At 38.8% G+C, this 20,918-nt stretch overlaps 1 protein-coding gene across 1 annotated transcript in view; it reads right to left on the bottom strand.

Moving 5' to 3' along the window:
• Nucleotides 1-14,541: 14,541 nt before the first annotated feature.
• Nucleotides 14,542-20,918, bottom strand: part of trabd2a (TraB domain containing 2A) — a 59,348-nt gene continuing 52,971 nt past the window's right edge. The window contains exons 6-7 of the mRNA XM_026921566.3: nt 18,854-19,111; nt 14,542-15,339 (exon numbers count right to left, since the gene is read on the bottom strand). Of these exons, the coding sequence (XP_026777367.3) occupies nt 15,144-15,339; nt 18,854-19,111 (454 nt within the window). The 3' untranslated portion in view covers nt 14,542-15,143. The remainder of the gene's footprint in view (nt 15,340-18,853; nt 19,112-20,918) is intronic.

The raw sequence follows: 20,918 nt of genomic DNA, 5'->3' as shown, positions 1-20,918 counted from the left end.
CAGCCAGTAATCAAGTCCAGTCTAATTATTGCAGAAGCTTTGAATAATCACTACTAAGGAGTAAAGCGTGCATGTTCACTGTTTCTGAGCTTGTCCTGGACAGCTTTAACAGAATCCAAAAATGGTTTGGACTTTATTCCATTTTTGTTGGACGTCTTAAAATTATTCATAAGCTCCATTAACGTTATAATTCATATCTTTGTGGACCTCAAAAAATCTAATACGGGGAGACGGGAGGTCTTAGAAAGCATAATGTGACAGGCTCACCAGTGTCCAATTTAGTACAAATTGCAAACAAAGACAGCCAAAGTTCTGAAGTGTCAGAAATTTTGATTCAAATCTCAGTGCGAGCGCTGCTACAACGTTTATCTAAAAGTCAGCATAGGATTGAGCAAAACTCACAGAATATCTACAAATACGGTAGTGGCGATGGCGAAACATGAAAGAAATATGCTAATGGACAGAAAAAGAAACATTACTACCTGGAACTTAGTTTGAAAATTGGTTGTGTTCATAAGACCCAGTTTTCTGCACTGATTGATGACGTAAGAAGAAAATTTTTTTTTAATCAGAGGTCTATGGTCTGAGGATCTGACATAGAGAACACACGTTATAGCACAGTCTGTTAGAGAATTGGGCCAAGAATTTATGGCGATCGTGTCATACAGTGTGACAGGTAATAATCTAAAAGTAAGGCTTGACCGATATGGGTTTTCAGTGGGTAACGGCGATACCGATATTTACCGAGTAGGGATGCCGATGGCCGATATGATGCTGTTTTCTCCCCCCAGATACCATAGAACAATGTTTCTTTAGCCAATGAAAAACAAAAGAGAAAGAGAAAACTCTGTTGAAGGAAATGAATTTTTATGGTTGACCATTCAGAGAGCATGCAGAGTTCGTGCAAAACCAGTAACGATAAACTCATTTAAGATTAATAACTTTTAAATTTCAGTTAAATTAAATTTTCACACAGACTAAATATTTTCACTTCAAGAGTAGCTATGAAAATTGCAAACATAGTTTTTGTCTCCTACATCCTTCGTGCACTTTTATTAATTGGCCATGCTAGCCTGATTGGCTGATGCACATTATGATAAAATGCTTGATATAATGCTTGGATTAATTAATTGGCTGAGCCGATCAATTGGTCAAACTTTAATCAAAGAACTGCTTCTTTCTGGATCAGAGTCAATCGTCCATGAATTTGAGGTTGTGCTTTTCCACCACATGGTTGTGAAACTTATCTTAATTAATTTGCTACCAGCTCTGCTCAAGCAGAAGCCCAGTGCTGGAAGTCTTAGACCTTCAATTTCAGCACTGTAATGGAAAGGAGAAGTGAGAAATCGAGGCTGTTCACATCTTCCTCCCGTATGTCCTTATATGCTTTCTGTCCTTTACGCTGAGTTCATTTCCAGTGTCCATCCATTCAGAATATGTATGGATGGAGCAATGGACTAGCTTCAAAACTTGGCTGTACACTGCATCACTCCTCACGTAGATGGATGTAATGTATAAGGGGAACTATGGCCTCCAGTCATGACAAACTGTGGATTAACCAAAGAAAATAATGAAGCGTGCGTCCCAATTCTGTCTCGCTACAATGTGAGTCAATGTGTCTTTGGGAGTTTAGAAATAAATGTGTAAAAATAAGACTGCTATAGATCAGGTTAAATCTATAGCTGCAAAGGTGTGGGAGAGTCCCTAAAGGGAGGACGGTAGAGGGAAGATAAAGCCCCTGTGAGCTATAGTTCATTCTCCTGCACTGAGCTGATCTCTAAATCCAAGCTGTGTCCAAATCAGTCACATTCTATCTCTGAAATATCGCTCCCTCATGCTCATCTGCCCTTCTGCAGCATGCCTCAGCCAAAAAATCTCATCTCTAATTACTCTGTTAGTAATTACGCACATCAGGCCTACAGCCAATGCTGTCTGTTCAACAGTTCAGAGAGCTCTCCTGACAGAAATGCTATTATAATTTATTCAGCATTCATTCATTTTAAATTTCCATGGATGACCCACATCATAAATACATTCTCAGCTAATGTAGTGTTCATGTCATGCCTCAATTAGGGTAATTACAAGCTTCTGAATGAGTTGTAAAAAAAAAAAAAAAAAAGCCTTGAGAAATATTCAACATCTTTCCTTTAACTTGTAATAACCATTTGGGAACTCTCTGGATTTTTATGAAAGCTCCATAATTAGCAATATAATGCCTAATAAACATTCCCTGTCATCTTCTAGGATTAACTGAATAATTATTAATATAGTATGGATTAGCTTTTTATCTGGAAGACGTTATGTAGTTTTGTGCATTTAAAAAAAAAATAAAAAAATTAAAGGCCAAGGGGATGAACAGCCCTGAATTGAATCTGTGGAATTGCTCCATTTTTTATGTTCTTTACAGAAATGACTTAATTCTGAGACTAAAGAGACAAATGACTCTGAGTAGAATCTCTTGTAACTATCCTTATCCTGGTCAGGCTTGCGGTGAATCCAGAGTCTATCCTAGGAACAGTGGGCAGAAGGTGGGAATACACCCTGGACAGGATGTCAGTACATCACAGGGGCCCATGCACATGCATTCACACATAGGAGCAATTTATTGTAGCCATTCTACTGGCATGTGATGGGAGGTGGGAGGAAACCTGGAGGAAGCCCACACAGACCCGGGGAGAATATGCACATCTCCATACAGACAGTAACCTGAGCTCAGGATCAAACCGGAGGACCCTGGGGCTATGTACTGCCCCCGTGCCACCCTACCATAATATAGACTTGCCATAAATAATACAACAAAGATAAGAACTCTAACAAATTCTATACCTGGTGAGTTCTGATGAAAAATACATAAACAGTTAGTCTTTCTTGTAGCTAGATACACTATATGGCCAAATGTATGTACACACCTGACCATCACACCTATACATTCTTCCCTAAACTGTTGCCACAAAGTTGGAAGCACACAATTGTGCTTTTATTGAGTGTCTTTGTATGGTGTAGCATTACAATTTCCCCAGCATAACAATGCCCCTGTGCAAAATGCGAGCTCCACGATTGTTTGCCAAGGTTGGAGTGGAAGAACTCGAGTGTCCTGCACAGAGCCCTGACCTCAACCCCACTGAACACCTTTGGGATGAACTGGAACACAGATGGCACCCCAGACCTCCTCACCCAACATCAGCGTCTGACTTTACTAATGCTCTTGTGGCTGAATGAACACAAATCCCCACAGCCTTCCCAGAAGGGTGCAGGTTATTATAACAGTAAAGGGGGACTAAATCTTTAATAGGATGTTCAAAAAGCACATATGGGTATAGAGTATGTTTCCTTACCAAAGAAAAAAAATTAATTGGAAAATTCCTTCTGGCTGGACACCATCAATCACTGGTAAGTCTCAGTGCCAAGCCTGATTGACCAACTGACTCCAACTTCTCGTAAAAAGAGGTCAGTGCCATGACTCCTCCCAAGCCAGTGTTGTAATTGATCCTTTCAAAATAACGTAAATCCTGAAATTGCTCCTGGCTGGACACCACCAGACATTGCCAAGTCCAATGATACCATCAAGTCTCTGCCAAGCTTGACTGACTCCTACTCCAGTTCACTGCCCATCTGGACCTTCTGATTCACGCTCTTTACTGGAAAACCTGTTTCATGTGGTTGCACAGTCTGTTGCAGAGGTATGACCATCCTTAGCCTGTTGTTCTATTGAACACTTCCTCACGCAAGGCTTTTCAGCAAAACAGCCTAATTTGTGTGAATGAGTAATGTTTTGAAAATGTCCTTCTAAGTTTTTACAAGCACGAACTGCCAAAATTGATTGAACAACTATCTTTGAGGGGTTTTCTTGGTCAAGCCTCAAGCCCAACCACATTCAGATTCTTGAGAGATTGAGTGCCGTCGAGCTGTATGCACTTGGCTAAGGGGACTGAAAGACATTTTAGGCTTGTTCATTTTCACACGGCCATCCGCATCCAGCAGGGCTGGTTTGCTTTGTCGTATTAATATTAATGGTAATGAAATATGGCTGTAAACGGGGCCACCGCCTTCCTTTTTCACCCCCATGCTGCGACTCTCCTCTTCTCTCCGTCTTTGAAGAGAAAGCCTATACACCTTAGCCCCCATTAGCGTGCCTAAGGTCTGCCAACGCTCCCCGGGACTCCTGCGGTCTTTGGCCTCCACTTCAAGCAGAGCCCTCGGAGCAGGAGGTTAAGTAGGTGTGTTCAGCGCAGCAGAAATGGCTCCATGATCCACTCCCTGATCTGCACAGACGCTGATTTTTCCCTCTCAGGGACTGCGGTGGATTTGGGTGGAAACCTCTGTGAATAGGAGTGCTGATATGGCCTGGAATTTTAGACAAACTGAATGAGCGTGATATAGTGGGAGTTCTGTGTTAGAGAATAAAGTGAAAACAGTTCCTTGTGCTGTTGTGATATGTGCATCAGCGTATCTGAGGAAAAATATCTGTATGTGTAAATATCAGTATGTGAAATGTGAATCACAGAATTGATTCACATTTGAATCACAGCGTGAATGTCTCTTCCCATTATATTCTCTTTTTTATCTTTCTTTACTTTCCACTCCTTTGCAATCTCTCGTTTTTTCTTCATGGTCCTTTATTTTACAGTCCGTTCCTTTTCCTTTCCTTTTTTTCCCCCATTTTTTTTACTCCTTTCCTTTCCTTTCTTTACCTCCTGTCCTGTCCTTGTCCTGTCCTGTCCTCTCCTTTCCTCCCTATTTTTCTTTCCCTTTCATCCCTTTCCTTACCTTTATTTTCTCTTTTTTATCTTTCCTTTTTCCTTTTGCTAGAATTGTGACCACAGACAGAACAGATTACAGCTTTTAATAAATGTTTCATTTAGGGTTAACAGTACAGAATGGCTTTCTTGCCACAGATTAACTGTAGCGTGATGCTAAGAGGATTTTGAATGCTTTAATGAAGTCCAGAACTTGGCTTCATGCGTCTGGGAAACTGGCAATGAACGCTGACACCAGAGCCAAATGATGGCCCTTTTAGATCGCTGAACAAGTGAGCATATGTCTTACCTGTTTAGTTTGGAATAAATCCTGACAGATTGGCCTGGAGACTCGCTTTGATAAAAATGCTCTCAGATCTTTGGCAGTGAAGCATCTTGTCTCCTTTCAAAATAACCAAAATAAATGGACTGGAGGTTAAATCATGTTTGTGTGTAGATTTGGAAAGTTCATTTGTGTCCACCTGGCTCGGTGGTGAAGTGCTCAGTGGTCAGAGCAATCATTTTTATGAGCTTGCATTTAATATAGAGAGCAGATGTGATCAACATATGAATTAAAAGTGTGATGAATAATTTATCAAAGCCACAGGCCGGCTTCCTCAACCTCAAAGGAGCAGTGGAGATTTTGATGTGTGTGAAACTAGCAATAAAATCAGCTCTGAAATGGATTTAATGCTGACGAAGGAAAAAGTTCTGTAATAACTATCCTTATAGAAAAGTCACACGAATAATCACATGATTCAATGTGAATTTTACACATGGATTTTTTTAGTTTTTTTTTACAAATTTTTCACATTAATTTTTTCTATCACATGCTTCATAAATTTTTCACATGTAGTGCATGTTTGTAAATTTCACAGGATTTTATTTACATGCTTTATTTTAGTTTTTAACATGACTTTATCACATTATTCATTTATTTCATTTGTTTAGATTTTTACAGATATGATTTATTTAATTCTTTTACATAGGATTAATTTATTTCCACAGGTTAATTTTTTTCACGTTTGGTCATGTGTTTATTTTTTGCATGTGATTTTTTCCCCCCCATGATTCATTGACCATCACATGTTTTTTTTAGATGCGCAGCTTGTATGATTTAATTTTTCACATGTAGTGCTTATTGTTTTTCCACATGATTTTATCACTTGATTCATTTATCATGTTAATTTTTTTTCCATTTAAGCTATGTAGTTTATTTTTGTTTGTGTTTTTGTGATACTTTTCCACTAAGTTTTCACATGTGATTCCTCCCACACTTAATCACATTATTATTATTATTATTATTATTATTTGCACATACAGCTCTTTTAATATTTCGATTTTATTTTAAAATGATTATCACATTTTTATTTTTTCACATATGATTTTAACACGATTCATTTATTATCACATGGCATTTAGAGCTTGGGATTTTATCACGCATTATTCACATGTATTTAGTTGAATTTTAGAGCATGTTTGGGTGAAATCACATGGAATCAAATTACTCACATAATCACACATATTAGATTTTTCTGTAAAGCAGTAAGATTAATATGATTTAATTATTTTAAAGATAGACTTTGCTTAAAGAGGTAAATAAAAGTTACTGCTCAATAATAGGAAAAGTATGAGTTTATAAGAACTTCAACATTTTATTCCCTACTCATGGAAAACCAGCACTTCTTTTTCTGCGTTCATGTTTTCTGAGTTTTCAGAGTGCAAATATTTCAGATTTTACTGCTGAGGATTTTCCTCACTGCCGGGGCCGGAAGATTAAAGCTGAATTACAGCAAGCAGACTGAAGATCTTTCCAGAAAAACACACCAAGTCCAAAAAACTTGAACCACAAGTCTGTGTGTGTGTGTGTGTGTGTGTGTGTGTGTGTTGGGAGGAGAGCCAGAATTCATGATGTCTTTTCCTCCATCAGTTATCTCGCGAAAAAGGGAAATGAATCACAAATAACCGAGAAGAAATTAGGTCACGCTCTCCACAAATCAACATCACATCTGTGGACATTTTTGAGATTAAAGGAGGAGGAGGGGGACGGGTGCAGGTGTTTGCACTCACTCTCTTCATACACACACACACACACACACACACAACACACACACACACATTCACACTCTCTCTGCCCGTGTGTTTCATATCACCTTTGAAGTGTGGTTCAGCCTGCAGCAGCTGTAGCTACAGGTGAAGAACATGCGTCCACAGCCGGCCTGGACAACAGCCATGAAGCCCCGCCCACCGTTTCATCTTCAAAGCCCTGTCGATGATTCATTTACACTTATACAGAGGGGAAAAGTCTCAGAAACTCAGCCATGTGCAGCCTCATCCCACACTAAACCTTCACTTAAGGACAAATCACATCCGTTTCACGTGATCACATGAGTAATATGCATCCACATGTGAAAAAATGGCACATTACATAACGTGTAATCACCGTCTGACCAATCAGAATGAAGAACTCCACCGTTTATCTTCGTAAGTGCCTGTTTCGAACCCTCAGAGCTGATTTTGGATTCTCTCAGTGGGAATATCCTCCACCTTGCTGTACACTCTTCTTCACATTTCTGTGAGATGTCACACATTCACTACTTTAAATCACGTCTGGAGGTCATTGCTAGTTTTTTCTCTTTTTTTCCTCTGGATTTTGCTGTGTGTTATAGAGCGCTGTCTTATTGCAGAATACATTTATTATATGTAATGTTTAACCTCTTGGACCTCTGTTTGAGGAAAAAAAAAAAGAGATTTTGCACTTGGCTGCATGTCTGAATTTTTTGAGTGGTTCATGATTGGTTAGTGTTTGTAAAATGTAATGTTTAACTATTTAATTTGAAATCATTTGAATTTTATGGTCATTACGGCAACTACAAAATGTTTAATTAATTAAATAATTGTTTTGAATTTAAAGTTAGACTTATGTATTAAAAATGCATATACTTAATTAAAAACATACAAAATATGTTTATATATATATATATATATATATATATATATATATATATATATATATATATATATATATATATATATATATATATTAAAAACAATAAAAGAATTGATTTGAATTGAATATTGATTATAGAAATTAAAAACCTGTAATTATTTAAATAACTAATTTGAATTGAAGGTTGATTAGAACAAATGTGTTTAAAATGTAATTAACTATAGCTTTTAAAAGAGACAAATATTAAACAATGAATTTGAATGTATAGCAAGAAAAACAATGAAATTGTTCATTTTGAATTGTTTAAATTCATTTCAATTTAAAGTCAACAGTTGAATATCTGCATAAATTCAATAATTCAATAATAAATTTATTTATAGCAATTAAAAAAACTTGACTCGAGTTAACTACAGCATTTTAAAAAAATAATTAAATCGTTGACTTAAGTTAAAATTTGTAGGAAAACACATATCACTGAAATAATTCTTTTGAATTTAAAGTTAATTATACCAATAAAATATAATTAAAGAATTGTTAATTATAGAAATTTAAGTGAATTATAGCACAAAGAATTTTTAAAAGACATATTTTGCATTTCTTAGGCAGTCAGCTTAGTGTTTGCTGACGTCAGAACAGGATGTCGATCGTGCCATAATTTTGCTGCTGTGCTATTAAAGTGTATTAAAGCGTACACGTGACGTCATGTAAAAATGTAAACATGTAAATCTATTCCTAATCAGTGTACTCATGCTGTAAATAGTAATTCTCAGTGTGAGGAAGTAGAGCTTGATTTGTGACACACACCGTACAGTGACGTGCGTTGTGCTTCACTTAGTACTGAGTCAATAACATGAGACCAACAAATTTTCCTTAGCATAGCTGTAAGGCATGCACGTCCATAAGCGGCTAATTACACAGCTCCAGATGGGATCCCTGCTTAAATGGAAACAGAAACCCATGAAAGAGCATGTGGTTTTTTTTTTTTATCCAGAGCAGACGTTTAACATGAGCGCTGTTCAGCACGGTCATTTGTCCTGCTCCTGATTACGCATCTGCTGTCAAGGCTCAGGTCCCGGGCCTGCGTGGGAATGCCACCTACATGTGTATTAATCTTTGTATTTTTTCCATAGCCTGTGAAAATAAACTCTACGCCAAGCGTGTGCCGTGATGCCTGAAGGACCGTAGCTCAAACCAATCCAGAACAGCAGCCACACCAATTCAACCCCCTCGAACGAAATGCTGGAAATGGCTTTTAGCGTCACTGCACGTGTTTTTGATTGATGACAAGACCAACATTAGGATTAAGCTAAATGAGAAAAAAATCCAGAGCTGGTAATTTTATAGCCACTTTATTAAATTATGACATATTTATCTTTTGGGGGGGAAAAAAAAGACAGACACTGTTGTTTAGCTGTGCGTTTGTGAAGCGTAGAACCTGAACTGAGAAGCTTTCCAGAAGTAGGAAGGAGACTTCCAGCGTCATTATGCTCAACGCAGAGGCACTCGCTTTCAATTACGCCGCCACGACTGGAGCTCGGCATGGCAATGAATCTTAAACGCTTAGCCTAAACACACCACTCAATATTTGAATTCAGTGACATTTCTGCAGACCGGTGATTAATGACACTTTCATAGTAGTTTGCTTATTCTTTTCCGATGGGGAAAAAAGCTGTTCGGCCATGAATTGCGGCATTATTGAGACCCGTTTTACTTCTGTGCAGAGCTAGGAAGTAACAGAATACAATTATTTTATTTACTTGATGTTTCTTTCACCTGATACACTATATGGCCAAAGGTTTGTGGACTCTTAACCATCACACCATTTGTGGTTCCTCTCCAAACTGTTGCCACAAAGGTGGAAGCACACAATAGTATAGATTGTCTTTGTATGCATTACAATTTCCCTTCACTGGAACCAAGAGGCCCAAACCAGTGCTGGGGCACTGACTCTACCCCAGGCCTCCTCACCCAACATCAGTAATGCTCTTGTGAGCAGACTGCAGGTTATTATTACAGCAAAGACACAAAAACAAGCACATATGAGTGTGATGGTCAGGTGTCCACATACTTTTGGCCATATAGTGTACAGTATGTTTAACTTTTATTCACTATGCACCATATTCAGTGTGTTTAGTAAGGATTTAATACTGAAATTAATAATACAGTGTGCTCCAAAAGTCTCCATACATAGGGGACTGTGTTTGCCAGCAGTGTGTTTATTGTGCCTTCGTCAGTGGATGTTCGTGGACGTTCACTTCTCGGTTGTTCTGCAACACTTCCAGTCTTTTTGAATTTGTTAATAAGTTTAGCAACAGTGTCGTGTGTGATGTGCTCGCCATGTTTCCTGTTAAAGTCCATCGCAACCTTGCGACAGCTTCCTGATCCAGCCATGAGAATGACAAAAGAAGAATGTATTGAAATCAAACACATTGTTAATGGCTATCTGAAAAAATATATATTATATAAAACAAGTATGAAAAATTTTGGAAGACATTTTGATAAAAAGCATTAATTTCCCCTCTGTATGGAGACTTTTGGGACACCCTGTAGATTGTGCTGGATCAAGTGCTATTTTATAAGTTGCCACATAATGAAGGTGGAAGCCATATTGTTGAAGATATATATTGTTCTCCTCTCAAAGGAGAAAAAAAATTTCCTTCAGTCCATATTTTCTATCCCTGATTTTGTTCAGGTTTAAAAGCAACTGCTTGTGTTTCTGAAAAACCTAAACTTAAATCTAACCTGTAACAGACATGACAGTGAAAATGAGACTGAATACTAATCACTGTAATCTATCTGCTGCTACGAACACTCTTTATTTATCACCGCAGCTTGTATAGTGACAGCTAGCTTTTAGTATAGCGCTAGTTTGAATTGTCGGAGTTATCATGCTAGCCAAAGTTTTAGAGATTGGGAATGAAGCTGTTCTTAGTTAGCCTTAGCTAATGTTTGATTCCCAGGACTACCAGAGTCACTCATTTGCCTCTTCGGGTGCTTTTCTCCGATTGTCGTATTGCTCACTTTAAACTTTTGATAAGTGTCTTCCAATAGAATACATGAAGTGCAAAAGTTTGTAACCTCCATGGTCTTTGCAGAAAAAAAGGAAATTGTACCTCTGTTTCAGGGTGTAACATTAAAGACTCAAAAGCAGCATTAAAATCCATCTCTAAGAGGTTTAATACCGACCAGAGAAAACAAAGTGAAAATGCAATCCAAATCTCCAAAACAGTAAAGCAGGACATGAACTGCTTAAATACTTCAAAACCAGGAAGTAACCAGGAAGTGAATGTTAGAGGTTGTGCTCGAATTCCAGTGATTGCGACCTCTGCTGGCAGGGAGGGGAAATGTCCCGAGTCATGTTACACACAAGTTCTTGAATTTTTTGTACCCAGGACACACCTCAGCACAGATTTATTTCATGAACATCATATTATTGTAAGCATTTATATATTGTATATTAGCTGAGCTATTAGCTCCAAGTCTACATCATTTATACTCTACTTGTTTGTAAAGTTTGGATTAAGGAATGATTCGAGGAACATAACAAAGAGTTCAAGGTGATGACTTGGCCTCCAAATTCCCCAGATTGAGCATCTGTTGGATGTGATGAACAAACAAGTCTGATCCACGGAGGCCCCACCTCACAACTTACAGGACTTAAAGGATCTGCTGCTAACGTCTTGGTGCCAGATACCACAGCACACCTTCAGAGGTCTTGTGGAGTCCATGCCTCGACGGCTAAGAGCTGTTTTGGTGGCACATGGTGTATAGAGCTACACAATATTAGGCAAGTGGTTATAACGTTATCTCTGGTGTACATTCTTTCTTCACTATTTTAGTTATTTGTGATAATACAGTGGTAATTCAGTAACTGAATCCTAACAAACTGAATGTCATTTCTTTTCTTCAAAATTACATTTCTACATGTTTTCCCTAGGGGTGTACAAACCTTTGCATTTGACGGTAAATCTCCACATTTTAGTTCCTCAGATTCATGTTACCAAAAGAAAGTAACCTCAACCAACTTTAATGCAGTGACTAAGCGCTTCATCCTCAAAACACGGCCGTTGATTGACATAACAAAACATTTTTAAGATTTAAGAGGAAGTCATATTGCTTTTGAACTCCGTGATTCACCGTCCTCAGTCCAAAATGTCCATCTGTGTGTTGTCTTTCCCGGCAAGTCTGGAAAAAAAACCTGTTTCAAAGGTTTTCATTTTTCCCCTTCCCGCTCGAGTAATTCATCAGTCATCTGGCACCTCCATTTGCCCCACGTCGTCCCTTAGAAACCTTAAATATGTGATTGTTCATAAAGTGGACAGGGCTGGCTGTATATCAGCGCTGCATGAATGACATTTCTGCGAGGTCTGTGTTTGACATTTCGCATTGAGACAAAGGCAGTGTGTGTGTAACAGAGACAATATGTGCGGCGTTACAGTGGCCGACAGCTGATATGTGAAAGCTTCAGCCAATGCACCAGAGGCTTTTTAAGCAATCTGAGCCACGGCCATGCAAATAAACACCAGCAAAATGAACTCAGTCACTCTCACATCTGATAAGTTTTGCATCCAGGAAGAAAAAAACATGTAATAAATGTATCAACACCAGCTAATTGTGTCTAGCTAATCGTGTATGTTATAGTTGGTAATAAACACACAATAAATCATCCTTTATTCAGAAGTACAATCACTGGGCTGTAAATCAACAGCGTCAAAGCACAGCTTTGTGTTCTGGTCTAGCATAAAAACTTAATATTTTGTGTAATGTGTGTGATTTAAAGTTTATAAAAAGTAATGTATAAACATGAACTCATAAAAATGAGTTATTATACCACAGTGCTATAGAATTCTCTAATCTGATTGGCCAGAAGTGATAAATTTTATTTAACAGCAGCTCTCACAGTAGTTCCAGATACAAGACAAATTATATTAATGTGCTTATTCTAATACCATATTGTTTCTACAGTAACAGCTTACACAGGGACTTGTACGGCTGATGGTATACATAAGCAGATTAAAAAGTGTGGAATAGTTGATATGTTTAAGTTTTCTACGAGAAGACATTTATTTAATATTTCTGGAAGGAGTCTCCAGTGCCAGTGCTTTGTAACAGTCAGAGGTAAACCTTTAAGTTTTCCAACAGAGGAGTTTAGAGTTTGCGTTTTTTGGTAACATGATGAGAAAGAAGAGAGTCTGGTGAAGGAAAGACTGTTTATAGCTGCTAAAATCTAAGTTGAAAAACAGGAACTAACCTGTTTCATGGTTTTTCCCCAACGTTAAATGTAACTATAAATGGATAAAAAGTGCAGCATGCCATTCTTTAATAAATAAAACATAATTGTTGGCAAATTGCTGTGGTGTAAGAGGAATAAAACACATTGGGATATGATCTTATTGGAAAATAAACACATTGGGATATGCTCTTATTGGAAAATAAACAACTTTGAGGTGGTAACAGTGTCTGAGATGCTTTTCTGCTCACCGTGGCTGTAAAGAATGGGTATCTGAGTTACCTTGGCCTTCCTGTCAGCCTGAACCAGTCTGGCCATTCTTCTCAGACCTCTCTCGTCAACAAGGCATTTCCACCCACAGAACTGGAAGTTTTTTTGTTTTGTTTTTAGTACCATTCTGTGTAAACGCTAGAGACAGTTTTGCATGAAAATTGCACAAGATCAGTGGTATCTGAAATACTCACACCAGCCAACCTGGCACCAACAACTGACACGCTTGCTCTGTATCTGCATGATTTTATGCTCTTCTAGCATCTTCTAGCATGCCACTAAGAAGTACATAAATTGACAAGAGAGTGTTATGCTTAAACATACTGTGTATACTGGATATACTGTATATATCAAATTAATTCTGTTTTCTGAAAGTCAGTAGGGAGAAGGGCTTTTGATTTATCTAGTTATTGGACTGGAAAAAAACAATCACCACAATGATCCTACTACAGCTACTACAGTCCACTAGGCAGTCATGGAAAAAAGGAATAACTCAGACATGATATCTGCTTGATTTTTCCTAATATTTCGAGCAACCTCAACCCAGTAAAGTTCATTAAATCTGAATAAAACCAAAGCCACATTTACAAGGGCAATGAACTGTTCACACATTACATTTCAAACCACTCCAGCTTGCTGTGAACACGGCTCACATGGCGCACATGGCATCGTGTCCACTCATAGTCAGAGCTAATAAAACATACACTAAAAGGCTAAATTGAATCATTTTCCCCAACATGGCTCAGACGCCAGGCAGTGATGGCTAAATCAATGGAGACAAAACACATCCTGAGCAGGGTTTCTCCCGCCGGATCAAGATGAATTTCTTCCTTTTTGGCCAAAGCAGTGGATTTTCGAAATGTACCCATAAAACAATATGAAGCATGGTTGCCAGATACTGGGTCATGATTTTTTTTTTTTTTTTAAACATCTGGGTCTTCATGTTCCACAAGCGAACCATGGAGAACGACTTGGGTTCTTGCGGGCGGAATAAAATGCGAGCCATCTGGTGCCCACCATCGATCCATTAAATGTGTTGAAAATCAGAGCCTTTTCATCAGCATTCAGAGAAAATTGGAGAAAGCTGTGAAAAGCATCGCTGTAGACGTTGTTGATCTGACCCTGAGCAGCAAAGCTCCAGATGTGCCCTGAAACGCCTAATCATTTTCTCCCAACTGGAAGAAATGGGTAATGTCTCATACGCGAACGCCGTTCTGTGGCAACCTTTAAGGAAGTTGACGATCGTGTAATAAAATTCCCCTGGAGCTCAGCACTCTTCTGAACAGGCACCAAACCATTTGACACACTCAATAAAATGAAGCATTCCTGATTTTTTTTCTTTTCACACGAGAGACTTCAACTAGATAAATAGTTTATTGCTTTCAATCGCATAAACATCATAACTCGGTGCCACGTACTGTATGTTACTGGAATGTGTACTAGTGGATGACAGTGATATAAAAATCTTTAGAAAGCACGGAAAAAAGAGCCAGTCCGAACCATAAAGAGCTGTCAGAACACATAATAATAATAAGAATAAGCTAAAGCTATATATTTAATAAATTAAACAAATAAACTCCTTGTAATAAAAAAAAAATCAAACACATTAGAGAATGTAAATAATAGTGAAGCATTGTTTTCCCTGAATAAGGGAGATTTGAGATTTAAAAAAATGTTTGTTAGTACCTCATTTAGTCACAAAAATATAGTGAATCTTATTTATATATAAAAATGAACAAAAAAGGATCCATTTTTTATTCATGTCTCTAAATTACATCTATGATACATTTGGTATTTACAGAGCCTTCACTCGCTTGCAGTGAATCAGTCATCCTTCAGAAAATGAAGAATACATTAAAGGAGAATGTACAGCAGTCTTTTTCTTCAGTCTCTCTGAATGACCTTTAGAGTCTTTCTCAAGACGTCACATGGTCAAGCTCAAGGTCACACAGATGCTTTATAGGCTTAAGCCAAGGAGCACGATCACCTGAAGGCACAATATCAGCATGGTGAAGGAAGCTCCTCCCATTGTGGGGGAGGAGCCTGAGAATGTCCTGTCGTGATTGGACCTCCCGTGATCTCGTGAGTCGTCCTGGACCGTGATGTAGCCGTTTATGATGCGGACGACTGGCGGAGGCGGTTCCAGCGTTGTGCTATGAATAGAGGAGAAATCAGATTATGATGATGTTTTGTCTGTAGAAATGTTTAAGATCCTGAACATCCTGTTTTTCAAATGGGAAATAGATGTGGGTTACATATAAACATGATTTGGAACTTTTTAACGAACCTTGCTAAACCCTCAAGGTATTCAGTGGTTATAGATTTTTTTTGTTCGAGTCAAATATCCTGTTGCTTTAACTGTTATTTTTTAAAAACAGTGTATATAAATAAAAAAAAACAGCAAGAAATTATGTCCTGTTTGCACTCCTCAAATGTTCGTCTAGTAACAAGTGTTAAGTGTTGTGGTCTGTTAATGACTAACACCTGATATTTACTGAATTAGTACACTCCTTAAGCACTCTCGTCCCTCCTGATTCCAGCAAATAAAAAGTTCTTTGAATTATATCACTGAAGGTTGACAAAACCTTGTTTGGACTTTTGGACCCTACTGGATTTGTGCTTGTTATGAACGTGTGGCTGTATGGCAGGTTACACATGGTTTGTCTTCTCTAAATACACTCTCTCGCTTCCAAATGCTAGGAGAAGAAAGTAATTCATGGAGGGAAAAAAAGACAGGAATAATCCCATGGTATGGAGTTGCTAGTTTTTAGAAGACCTGTTAGAGGTGGATTTACAGTGAGGCTGATTTATAGACAGCTACAGCAAAATTGGTTCTTTGGAAAGATAAGCTCTCCACACATATCATTATTGTCCTGAATAGCACTGAAAATGGAGGAATCTGGTGAGTACTGCTCTTGAATTGGTCCAGCCAAATGAATTACTACATTTATACTTATATTTTACTCATTTGGCTTTTATCCAAAGCGATTTTTTAGCCATTTTTAGCCACCAAAAATGGGTATCTGTATAGTGTGGGGAAAAAACATCATGAAACACACTTCGATATTCAGGAAACACCAAATATGTTAATTTTCATCCAAGTCATATGCTTGTAGTTAATAATATTTACTTTGCATTGATTGAATTTGGCTGCAACACTTGGGTGCTTGATGTTGTCACATTTCTTTCACTTTTCTTTAGCCAGTTTTTCAATGTTTCTTTCTTTTTTTCCCCCCTTTTAAATCCTTACTCTGAATGAAGGTTTACTTAAGCTCGATTTGAGCCTCCTAATGCTTTTTGACAGTTAGCATTAGGCCATGCATCAAAGCAATAGCGAAAAAGCAGCTATTCATCCGCCCACTGCAAACCAAGGGGTCGGGAAAGGGGGCTGTAGGTTTTTAAAACTACAAATGAGCTTGGATTTTGAAAATGATGATCGAAAATGCACACATTCAACAGCGACAATTTCCAGTTTGAATGTTTGTAATAATCCATCACGGAACTGTCAGGCTTGCTGTGCAAGGCTATGAAACGAGCAGTCACAATAAATACGGTTATTTTCCATACAAATGGACAGAGAAAAAAAATGAATGCTGTTGAATTGGGTAAAAGTCTGGCGTGAGTCAAGGTTAGCCCGCTTTGTGCTTTGTGAAACATAGGAGAAAAAGACGAATAAATTGTTTTTGTCCCCTTTTTTCCAAAAGTGAAATCACATCCACTTCCTCAGATTCTGTCAACAGTTTGTGCAGACCGATGGGACTCAGAGGTCCAGCTAGTTTTTCCCCTTGTCTTTATGAGTCCAGCTGGCTAAAACACGACGGCTTGTACACGTTAGTTTAAAATTGTAGACAAATTAATTCTACGGGTTCCCTAGAGCTCTGGGATGATGACGGACATATGTGTGTGTGTAGGAGAAAGAAAGTGAGAGAGACACTAGGCTCTCTATAATAAGGCCCCTGGACAACAACTTGCTGGCCAAACGTTTGGGTCCCAGCTGAGTTTCTCTGCAGCAGGTAAAAATAAATTCAGTATATATCCCAAAAATATTGTTTGCTTTTACAGTCTGGGTTTCACCTGCTGCGGACCACCAGAGTATATTTTGATAATGAATCTGTTAAAAGGATATTTTTGCACTAGCGTAGGCGACTGCAAAATATATGTGAACCATCAGATGGAGTTTTTACAAACATGGTACAGACATATTTGTCTTAGAGTTAGTGTATGTTTGGTAGAAATCCATAAAAGCCATAAAACAGGGGCTTAAATGATCTAAATCACATTTAAACTTACACGATAGTTATTTAGTTTAGCTAGTATAGAATGAGTCCCTTAACTCCATACAATAGTTTATTCCATTAATGTGGTTTATTATCAATGCTTTAAAAACCTCTTGATGTAAGGTCACTGGTCTAAATGGACTGATATACCCTGAGAAAACGCTGAATGATGGATGCCTTGTCCTTCATTTTCTCTGAGGAAGTCCTCAGGTTTCAACTGTTGGTCCCTGGGCGTTAACACATGGTAAAGAATCCTTCTGTGTCTCAGGCTGAGAGACCAGTTCAGGCAGAGGCAGTGCTGCGGGGGGATGATGGGATCGCAGTCTCATGTGTATGGATATATGCATGAAGTGTGAGATGTGATAGCGGAGAAGCCTCCAGGACTCTCAGATGAACTAACACCTGCGTATCAGAGACCGAGTACTTCCTGCCAGACCCTGTCCTCTCTTGCCATTGCCTCAAGCTAAATACCCCTAACCAACACTATATGCACTATATACTGAGTACAGCTATACCAGCTGCCTCGAACTCTCACTTCACACGGAATACAAGGAAAAATCCGGAAACTCCTCAAGAACAGAAATTCTTGAATTTCACCTGGAGAATTTACAGAAATCTGTTCCACTGCTAACTGAAACTAACCTTCAACCCTTGCTAAACTTGAAAGTGCTATTAGAACCTTTCTTTGTGTTACATGGGAATTTTTCTCTCTGCATATTCTCACACACAAAAGGAAAAGGCCCTTGAGGGCCTCTCAGGCAGCTACAGGTTAAGCTTCTTGATCGAGTGTGGTAGTACAGAACAGTGGCCCTGGTTCCCCTCTGAACCCCTATCTAATGGTTCATGCCGGTCAACCTTTTTAGAGCTTACAATCTTCTGGCCATAGGTGAAGGTCCTCTACCACTGAACTACCCCATTTAGCTACAGTCTTAAAAAAGGGTCTACATTTACCACATTTGGTTCATGCTTTTATCCAAAGCAACTGACAGCAACTGAGAGAGGATACAGCTGAGCAGTTGAGGGCAAAGGGCCTTGCTCAAGGGCCCACCAGTGGCAGCTTGGTGGTATGGGAGTTGAACTCTGACCTTCCAGTTAGCCCAGTAGCCCAATGCCTTAACCATTTCCCTGTCTATCTAGAAGAGTTCGATCACCTTTAAAGTTTCTTCAGTTAGCCCATAATAGTTTCCCTGTCAGAAAAGGTGCTAGGTAGAAAGTGAAATTGTTAACCATGCAATGAACCCTTGACCAACCCCTTTTTGGTAGTGTTCATGCTTCACCGGGAAATACCAAACAAACCATGGTGATAACTCTTCGAATTTCCTATTAAGTCCTAGCTTTAGTCTTAAGGGTATCAACAACATGAAAGATTTGATCATTCTGCTCAACCCACCTTTCCTCCATGCGGACCCAGAGGTCATTGAACTGCCGGTGACGTTGCTTCTTTAGCCTGTTGCGCCGTTTCTTCTTTAGCTTGCGCTCCACTTTCTCAAGAAGCTCCAAGCTGTCTGGGAGCAGCAAGTGGGGTGGAGGATCCTCCTCCTCCATGGGGCGCCATTCTCGGTCTTCATGAAAGAAGGCTTCCACTGGCGACTCCACATCTGATGCGTTGTCGTCCGCTCCATCTGTAGGACGACTGGATCTCTTGCCACTGTGAAGGAACGAAGAAGAGTTGAAATAAACAGTCTGATTTTACAGACACAGATTAGGCCTAGTCCTGGATTGCAGTGTGGTTAATGGGTGTTTTCCCCAATGGAAATCCTTTCTAGTCTAAAACTATGCATAATCGCTGTACGGAAAGCCACCACAACATGTTCCGCTGGTGCTGGAGTTGGTTGAAAGAGAATTGGTTTATGAAAATTGGATTCTGTGAAAGAAGAGCTTATTTGGACACTTTGTTCAACAAACGATCCGGACAGTTCTATCATGACCACTTTGAAAGCTTTTAGAATTTTGCTTTTTTCCGACCAGACATATTCATAATTCAAGAGGAAGCATCTGAAATATGCATCACATCAATAACGAGCCAGAACCTTCTATTTAGATGCTATTTTCTCCATTTGGGACTATATGAAGGCCCTAATTCTCTGAGGTTTGTTCATTTTTAGGGTGGAAAGTGAAGATGGGATTGATGAAGCAGGATCCTGGCTTTCTGGAGATAAAAAGAGAGCATCTGCTTCTAATCGGAGTTCAATCTGGCTCCAAGAAACGCAAATACATGTGGCTTCTAATGGTGTCTGAAACATTACAAGCATCTATTATAGCGGCAATGGTGCAAATAAGTCGGGACGCCAAACTTTCTCCGAATTTTTACATCGGAACTTTCTGGACCGCAGGCTTCCAGTGTCTCCTCCAATCTGGCAACCCATCCATTTTATAAATGCCTCTGTGTGCTTGGCGTGTATCTGTGTGGGTGCTTATATAAGAGGGGAAGCAGAAGAAAGAGAATGAGACGAGGTGGAACAGCATTCTGTCCACTCCCTGCATTTTCAGATGATGACTTGAAATGTCTTGATGACTTGATAAAGGGATGAGATGTTTTTCTTGGGTGTCCAATAACCATCCTCACTTTTTGTGTGTGTGTGTTTTATGGAGTGTGAGAGGGGAGTAAGACATTTAGAGGAGAAAGCAGAACAGAGAGATGAACGAAGCGATTGAGTTATCTGATTCGGAGTCAGAGATAGCCACCCAGAAAGGAGAGAGAAATAGCTGAAGTATTCAAATTCTCCATGAATGCATAAATTCCTGGAGTTTATAACGTTGTGGATGTAAAAAAGGGGCAAACTTTAAATCAGACCGTGACATTTAAGCGCTGCTCCCTTGTGCTTCCACAACTTTTTATAGTCTGTAAGAACTTCACATTAAAATTTATTTGTTCCTTGTTGTAAACTATATATGCAGCGCATAATGGTGGCTTTGTAGTGCAGGTTAGGGCAGGGGCACGCAGACTTTAGGAAGCTTTAGCATGATCACAGGCATAGCTACGGTGGGAATTTCAGGTTTGAACCCCCCTGGAAGAATGCTTATTCACAGCTGAGTATATATGCGTCAAATAATATTTTTGAGCAGTAGTTGCGCTATAACAACGTTTGTAAAAGGTTACCGAAGGTTACCGATTGCTCCATATTTAACCGCTCCAAATGTTAAATACATCCCTCAGTTTGTTTAAATAAATTTTATTAGCTACCAGATACTATAGTGAGAAACAGGATTAACCAATCCGGATTGTTCATTTTTCCCATTTCTGTATGAAAGCTATCAGCCAGCTAGCTACACTCTGGTGAGGAGAAAAAGAAAGATAGATCTGGTTTTATAAGAAAAAAATCTCATTTCCCCCTATTACTAGCATCTTATTTTAATCATCTTCAGTGGAACTATTACGAAGGTATTTTATTTACTACGCCTGTTAACGTTATTAATACGGCAAAATTAGTCAGTGACTTAAATGATTAAACAAT

This window comes from Pangasianodon hypophthalmus, chromosome 27 (assembly GCF_027358585.1).
Source record: "Pangasianodon hypophthalmus isolate fPanHyp1 chromosome 27, fPanHyp1.pri, whole genome shotgun sequence".
NCBI lineage: Eukaryota > Metazoa > Chordata > Actinopteri > Siluriformes > Pangasiidae > Pangasianodon > Pangasianodon hypophthalmus.
The sequence above is the reverse complement of the archived record's forward strand: the minus strand, read 5'-3'. Positions and strand labels throughout refer to the sequence as shown.